We start from the raw sequence: 9,021 nt of genomic DNA on the forward strand, positions 1-9,021 counted from the left end.
CTAGAAGGGGACATGTGGGGACACTTGTCCCCCCATTTTCAAAAAAAAAAATTTAAAAAAAAAAATTTAAAAAAAAAAAATTTTAAAAAAAAAAAATTAAAAAAAAAATGCAATTACAGATTTACAGTGCTCTGTTGCGTTGCGACATTTGCCAGCCAGCCAAACCCTAAGTTTTTCAATTTTCAATTTCTCTCTCTTCGATTCGCCCTCGCCTGTCGCCTAGCCGGCTCGCCGTGACGCCGTCCACCGTTCGCCGGCAGTTCGCAGCAGTGACGAGGTTCAACAGCCGCCCTTGAGCCTTCGTCCTTCGTGACTTCGTGTCTTCGTGACTTCGTCTGTTCGTCAATCGCCTAGCCGGCTCGCCGTGACGCCGTCCACCGTTCGCCGGCAGTTCGCAGCAGTGACGAGGTTCAACAGCCGCCCTTGAGCCTTCGTCCTTCGTGAATCGTGACTTCGTGTCTTCGTGACAGCGTGACTTCGTCTGTTCGTCATATGCATTTCAATGGAGGTATGAATCAATGAATGTATGATTAATTGAATAATTGATTACTTGTTTTGTTGTTTAAATGTTTAATTGTTTAAATTTACAGTAAATCTGAAATTCTGAATTTCATATTTTTATTACTTGTTTAAATGTTTAATTGTTTATATTTTTATTGTGAATTTGTCATTTGTGGCCTTGTGGGTATTGATTATTGAATAATTTGAATTGATAAATGATTATTGATTTATATTTGTTTGATTGTTTCCCCTGTTAGAGTTTTTGGTTGTTTTTGTGAAATGTGAATTTAAATTATTAATTATTGTAAATTATTGAAATGTGTAGTTGAATTAGAAATTTAAAATCTTAGCCTCTTAGGTTTTGTTATTATGTAATGATGTGGATTGTGGTCTTGTGGAAATTGATATATAATTTTCAATTTAACTAGGAAATATCAAAAGATTCACCAAATTCAAACAAATCAAAGGCAACTAAACAACCCGATCTTCGACAATTCTTGTTTAAAAGAACGAGACTCAATGAAAATGAGTCCAATAACTCACCTTCAGTTAGCTCCCCTCAAAGTCAAGAAAATAGTATGGAAATGGGTGGTTCAAGTAATAGTAATGTACCATTAGAGGAAGATTTGGTGTATGATGTTGAACTTCTTCCTCATGATCCGGGAAAAAGAATAAACATTATGGATTACCCCGCAAATGAACGAAATGCTGTTAGGACGGGTTATATTCTTAAAAAACCTTGCCAACCAAAAACTCATGTCTTCCCTACAAGACAAGTGTCTGGTTTGCGTCGCTTTAGTGTTCATTGGTTCAACAAATGGGATTGGCTTGAATATAGTATTGAAAAAGATGCTGCATTTTGTTTTGTATGTTACTTGTTCAAGAATGAAGTTGGTATTAAACCGGGGGGTGATGCATTTGTTGATGGAGGGTTTAGGGCATGGAATAAACCGGAAAGATTTGAGAAGCATGTTGGTGGAATTAAAAGTGCTCATAATCTTGCTTATGAGAAATATGTGAATTTAAGAGATGAAAAAAAGAAATCAATCTTGAATGTGATTGACAATGCAAGTGATGTGATTAAAAGTGAATATTTTATCCGCTTGAAAGCATCTTTATCTTGTTTAAGATTTCTTTTGGGGCAAGGTTTGGCATTTCGTGGACATGATGAAAGTGGGGAGTCATATAATAGGGGTAATTTCCTTGAGCTTTTGAAATGGTTAGGAGAAAAGGTTGAGGAAGTAAGGATACATACTCTTGAAAATGCACCTAAAAATTGTCAAATGACTTCCCCTCCTATTCAAAAGGACATTATTAACTGTTGTGCCAAAGAAACAACTAGGTGCATAATAGAAGAAGTTGGTGATGATTACTTTGCTATATTGGCCGATGAGTCAAGTGATGTGTCCCAAAAAGAACAACTAGCTCTTGTTTTGCGTTTTGTTGATAGAGATAGTGGAAAGGTAATGGAGCGATTTTTAGGCATTGTTCATGTTGCTAATACTACCGCTTTAACTCTTAAAGATGCAATCATGTCTTTACTTGTTGAACATTCATTGAGCCCATCTATGATAAGAGGGCAAGGGTATGATGGAGCTAGCAACATGAAGGGTGAAATAAATGGCCTTAAGACTTTGATTATGAATGATACTCCAAGTGCCTACTATATACATTGTTTTGCTCATCAACTTCAACTAACATTAGTTGCCGTTGCTAAAAAGAATGATAGTTGTGGTTGGCTTTTCGAGATACTTGGAAATTTGTTGAATGTGGTTGGAGTTTCTTGCAAGAGAAGAGAAATGATTCGTCAAGATCAAGCTCAAGAAGTTGCTCGAGCCTTGGATGTTGGGGATATTGTGAGTGGATCGGGTTTAAATCAAGAACTTGGTTTGAGTAGGCCCGGGGATACTCGTTGGAGTTCTCATTACAAGTCACTTTTAAATGCCATCCTCTTATTTCCTACAATTATTAAGGTGCTTGTACAAATTGGGAAGCATGGTGCATCGGAAGATAAGTTCAAAGCTCAAATTGTTTTAGGACAATTAGAGTCATTTGACTTTATTTTTGTTGCTCACTTGATGTTGACTATTTTTGGATACACTAATGATTTGTGTGTTGCTTTGCAAAGAAAGGAGCAAGATATTGTAAATGCCATGGAACTTGTCACTTATACAAAAACGGTGTTGCAAAAAATGAGGGAGCGAGGATGGGATACTCTCTTAAACAAGGTAACTTCATTTTGCACTAAACATGGTGTTGTTATTCCCACTATGGATTCTCTTTATGTTCCTCATGGAAGATCAAGACGTTTTGTTGAAGAAGCAACAAATGAACATCATTTTCGGGTTGGAATTTTCTTAAGACTAATTGATTTGCATCTTCAAGAACTTGATGAACGATTTAATGAGAGGAATATGGAGTTACTATTATGTATGGCTTGTTTAAGTCCTAAAGATAACTTCTCATCCTTTGATAAAGATAAGGTACTTAAACTTGCCTCTTTTTATCCCGAAGAATTTTCAAGCTTTGATTTGATGGCTCTTGAATATCAACTTGATGTATTCATGGAGAATATGCTAAATGATGAAAGATTTCAAGGTTTAAATGACCTTAATTCTCTTTCTATGATGCTTGTTAAAACCAATAAGCATAAGACTTTTCCTCTTATTCATTTGCTTATCAAGTTGATGTTGATTCTTCCCGTTGCCACGGCAAGTGTTGAAAGAGTGTTTTCTGCAATGACATGTGTCAAAAACAAGTTGCGAAATAGCATGGGTGATCAACTTATGAATGATTGTTTGGTCACTTTTATTGAGAAGGATGTCTTCTTACGAGTTTCCGACGAAAAGATTATTGATCGATTTCAAAGTATGAAGACTCGAAGAATGAACTTGTAATATTAATGTAATGTTTATGTAATTTTTTTCATCATTTTGAATTGTATGACTAAGTATATATTTGTATTTTGAAATTTTAATATTAAGTATTAACCAATTTGTGTGTGAGTTTTTTTTTTGTTTTTATTTTTTGTTAAGCTTTTCGTAAGTTAAGCATTTTTTCCCCCCAAGTTGAAAATCCTGGCTCCGCCACTGTATATTAGATATACGAAAACAGCTAATTTGACAGTTTAAATTAAGTATATTGAAAGAGCAATGTGGGCTCAAAAATTTCATTTTGAAAATGCTTATAATAAGAGCTTATAGGATATTTAGTTTTTTGTTATTACATACACTGAAATACCTAATAATTAATCTCTATTTATGAAACACTTTACACAATCAACTACAAGTATATATTTATAACTGTAAAATAATTATGAAGGAAAAGCTCAAGCCCTGTATTGATGCTTATGGCCAAATAAATAGCGTACATGAGATAAATATGTAAAGTATCCTAGCTATAATCAAATCTTAACATAACTCTATCATATGCCAACTAACAAATATCAATCAATATCGAATCAAATCTCATCATATCTTAACATCCCCCCCCCTCTCAAGTTGGAGCATGGTGAGGATCAAGAATGTCTAACTTGGACAAAAGAAAATCAAACTGTCGTTTGCCAAGCGCCTTTTGTAAAAATATCCTCCAACTGAGAAGTAGACACATAAGATGGAGCAATAATAATACCATCCGTAATAGCATCCCGCACAAAATGACAATCAACTTCAATATGTTTAATTCATTCATGAAACACATGATTCTTTGCTATATGTAAAGCTGATTGGCTATCACAAAACAAAGGAATAGCCCTGGGATGATGAATGCCAAGACTTAACAACAAACCCTTCAACCACTTTAACTCACAAGTGATAGCTGCCATAGAGTGATACTCTGCCTCTGAGATGAACACAAAACCATATGCAGCTTCTTTGTTTTCCATGAAATAGGAGAATGGCCCAAGAAAACTAACCAACCAGTTAATGATCTATGAGTGATCGAACACGTGCCCAATCTGAATCACACCACCCTTGTAGAGTAAGATCACTGTCAGCACTAAGCAAAATACCTTGCCTCGGTGTCCCTTTTAAGTATTGAACGACCCTCAAAATCGCATCTCAGTGCTCCACATGAGGTCGTTGCATGAATTGAGACAAAATTTGAACAGAATAAGCAAGATCCGGACGCGTCACAGCAAGATACACTAGACGCCCAACTAGGCAACGATACTTCTCCGGTTCATAATATAAAGCACCATCTGCGTGACCCAAACGATGGTTCTGCTCAATGGGAAAATCGGATGGCTTCGCGCCCATCAAATCGACCTCTAAAATAATATCAAGTGTATATTTACGTTGACACAAAAACAAGCCTGTTGCACTACGAGCGACCTCAATACCAAGAAAATATTTTAAAGGACCAAGATCCTTCATTTTGAAATAATCACCCAAATAAGCTTTGAAAGCTAGTATCGCAGCGGAATCATTCCCCGAAATTATCAAATCATCAACATATGCCAACACACTTATCTGAACTGAAGCATTAGTAAATGTGAACAAAGAATAATCAGAGTATGATTGAAGAAACCCACACCCTTTTAAAGCTGTGACTAATTTGGCAAACCAACATCGCAAAGCTTGCTTCAAACCGTACAAAGATTTCCACAATCGACACACTAAATTCGGATTTTTGCTCTCAAACTCGGGAGGCAATTTCATGTAAACTTCTTCTTCGAGGTCACCATGAAGAAAAGCATTATGAACATCCATCTGATGAAGTTCCCAATTTTTCGACGCAGCAATAGCTAGAAAAGCATGTACTATAGTCATCTTAGCAACTGGAGCAAAAGTTTCACTGTAATCAATACTCTATGTCTGATGATTACCAAACACAACCAACCTTGTCTTCAATCGCTTTATGTCTCTATTAGAAAGAAATTTTGTCTTGTACTCTCACTGACTACCAAGAGCACGTTTGCCTGGTGGCAACTATTCCAAAGTCTATGTCCCATTATCTTCTAGAGCTCGAATTTCTTCTTGCATGGATTTCTTCCACCCATCATGTTTCATTGCTTCCTTAAACGATTTCGGGTCTTGACCCGAAATGATAGCTGCTAAAAACTTACGATAATTGATTGAAAAAATGTCACAATTGATATAGTGTGTTATGGGACAAGGAGTACTTGAGGGTCACCGTGAAGACGGAGTAGGCAAAGATGGACTTTGTGCAACAATAGTGTGTGTGACATAATCCCGTAACAACACGGAAGGAATTTTTTCTCGAAGTCCATGACCCAATTCTTGCGAACTTACTGGCTGCACTATAGGTTGCTCAAATAATAAAGTCCATCTTGTCTAACTCCCGTTCCAATCAACTTCCCTACTTGGTCTAGTATACCACACATAGAGGAATTAAAATTGACAACAAAAAGCAAATCATTGTTTAATTGTTAAACCGAGAGTAAATTATAACTCAATTTGGGAACATAAAGAACATGCTTAAGAACAATGGAATCTGACAGGCGAACCAAACCCTCCTTCTCTGCAAGAACGGTCTCACCATTCGGAAGACCAACCGGACAATCAAAGATAGGAGTTGTGTCAAACAACCAAGTATCATCTCCTCTGACGTGATGTGTGGCTCCGGTATCGACTATCCATAAACTAGTATTGAACTTACTTTTCAACTTAATATCGGCACCTTACTAGTACCAATCATAGCTCTATATGGCTGATTTTTTTATGGTGGCGGTGAAGATGAATTACCGCATGTCATATTCAAGGGTGAAAAAAAAAATGGCTCCGATATCATGTAAAATAATTATGAAGGAAAAGCTCAAGCCCTATATTGATGCTCATGGCCAAATACATAGCGTACAGGAGATAAATATGTAAAGTATCCTAGCTATGATCAAATCTTAACATAACTCTATCATATGCCAACTAAAAAATATCAATCATATCAAATCAAATCTCATCATATCTTAACAATAACCAATTAATACAACCAGGTTGTCAAACGAGCTAACTTTAAAACTATCAGATGACTCCCAAACATGGTTTAGTCTTTTCTCTATAAAATTGATCATCCTCCTCAACACCAAATTAAAATGACAAATAAATTTGATGTTGATGAGAGTGATGATGATAACCCTAATAACGATGGTTGTAGATCGATGATGTTAAGTCATAATTTTTATATATTTTAGATGTCTTGTTAGCCTCAATTGCATATATAGTATTAGGCGATTTTTGCTATATATGATTTGCTTGTTGGGATTAAGGATGATTCAAACCTAGGAGGAACAATTAGTAGTCATAATAGAGAAAATTTGTTAGAAACATCTTTTATGTTGTCACTTTTGTCATGATAGACATTTTGAAATAAATGTGACATGCATATTAGAGCGTTAAAGGCAATTTTGTTGATAATCCGGAGCTCACTTTCAGGCGTTAACCATCATGTACGAAACAATGAAAATACATGACTTCATCAACAGACTTCAGTTAAAGTGTTCGTTGTTGTCGTAGATTCTCAATTACAAGAGCTAAATTACTAATTTGATGATGATCGTTTGAATTATTCGCTCTATGTTCATCTTTAGATAGTCCAGGCATGCAACTTTCAACATTTCCAAATTGATGATATAGCAAACTTGCTAGTAAGTTATCAATAAGATTTCTCATAATAAGAAAAATTTAAAATATTAGTAGCAATTTTCAACCTTGAGGTTAGAGATTGGCCCAAGTTACTATATCTTCATTCTATTTTGGAACTTTACCAATAGTTGGCCATATAATATAAGACACGGTTATTATTTTTATTTGATCATTTGAATTGATAGACTCGTTCGTTGATTTTGACACTTCCAATATATGTAGCAACTGTAGAGCATCCGTTCTAAACTATGAAAATCATGAAAACTATGCTTCGTATTAGTATGATTGATGACTACTTGACAAATTACTTGATCATATACCGATATACGTTGAAAAGGAAAATGCAATGAAGTTTACTAGTGATTCAATAATATGATGAACATAAACCGATGAAAAAACGGATTAGAGAGTCCACCAAAAAGTCCCCAAGAACAAAGCTTATCTTGTTATGATATTCTAAGCATAGATGCCTTTTTCACTTAAATGTTAAATTATTATTATTATTATTATTATTATTATTATTATTATTATTATTATTATTATAGAAAAATAACAAAAACCTACAAAGTCAATCGATTTATAAGAAATTAGTGGAGAGCCGAGGTACAATCTGGGCCCACCCTCTAGCTATAGCGAACTCGATCATGTTGAAGATGTGAGCAGTTGCACGAGCATCAATATCCTGAGTCCTAGCGAACGCCTAAACCCGCTTCAGCAACGCAACAACATCCTTCTCTAATTCCCCCAATGAAGAAAAGGAGAAAGGAAGAAAACCATAGTCAATAGCTTTGCAACGCACCTCATACTTGTCCCGCTTTCGCTGAGCCGCAGCCGACACAACACAGCTAGGAACGAAGTAAGACAACCCAAATTGAATCAAAGGAGAACACCCCGTCAAGTCAACACATACATCAAGGCCTCTATCCCAAGAATAAAGCAACACATCTACTGGTCGAAGAGCCCCGTCGTTCCCTCCAATCAACCTAACGTTAACCTCCTTTCTTGCAGAAATCCTAGACCAAAAACAAATATCAACAAGGGTGTCACGAACAACGTTGTGCCGATGTTTAATACCCACCATCCCAGCACAAGACATTGCATGATCCCCATAAATATCCCCATAAAAAACCCTTGAACAAGCAGAACGCGGTGTTGGAGAACAAAAGAACACCCAACCGATAGCAAAGAACACAACGATAAGTCTTACCATTCATAGTCTAACCCAAACCTAATATCGGGACCGCTCGCAACTATGTCGAAGTGTGATCCCCCTACTGGGACTTCCATAAGTCAACCTGACGCGGAGATAAGAAGAAAGTGGATTCTGCAGATGCAGTGACCTTCGTGAAATATATATCTGTCAATTTCTTCATGAGTTTGGGGGCAGCGATCTCACTAGGGTTACTCATAAGGTCAGTCTCCACAATCCTATTAAAACGACTAAGAGCACCATTGAAGGCCGGTTTTGGACCAACAATACCAAAATTGCGAAGAATCATAGCCTGAAAACTAGAAAACTGCAAACGGGACGCAAGAAAAGCATAGTGTCGAACATCACCCGCTGAATAGACACTCAGTCCACCATAAGCAAAGGATAAGGTGGCAAGTCGCCATTGCAAATCACCAAAATCAGGCCCCGAATACAAATTAATAATTCTTGTCAAATGTCAATCCAAGTATCCAACAACTATAAATAAAATCAACTTCAAATATATTTTTTTTTTTTTAAATATAGGGATTGACGCTAGCCTAGCCTCCTACTCCACTCACATTTGAGCCCATCAAAAAAACAACTCCCCGCCTCTTACGTCCCACCCACATCTCATTTCTCAACCCAAAAATACAAAAAATAAAAGCCCAACCTTAATTTCCAATTTTACCCTTGGACCCACCATTACCTATTTCCTCAGTCTCTCTCCTC

At 36.4% G+C, this 9,021-nt stretch overlaps 1 protein-coding gene across 1 annotated transcript; it reads left to right on the top strand.

Moving 5' to 3' along the window:
• Positions 1-1,085: 1,085 nt before the first annotated feature.
• LOC110719746 (zinc finger MYM-type protein 1-like) lies at positions 1,086-3,398 on the top strand. Its single transcript, XM_021898738.1, has one exon. The coding sequence runs from the start codon at positions 1,086-1,088 to the stop codon at positions 3,396-3,398; it is 2,313 nt and encodes a 770-aa protein (XP_021754430.1).
• The last annotated feature ends 5,623 nt before the right edge of the window (positions 3,399-9,021 follow it).

This window comes from Chenopodium quinoa, unplaced genomic scaffold (assembly GCF_001683475.1).
Source record: "Chenopodium quinoa cultivar QQ74 unplaced genomic scaffold, ASM168347v1, whole genome shotgun sequence".
NCBI classification, from domain to species: domain Eukaryota; kingdom Viridiplantae; phylum Streptophyta; class Magnoliopsida; order Caryophyllales; family Amaranthaceae; genus Chenopodium; species Chenopodium quinoa.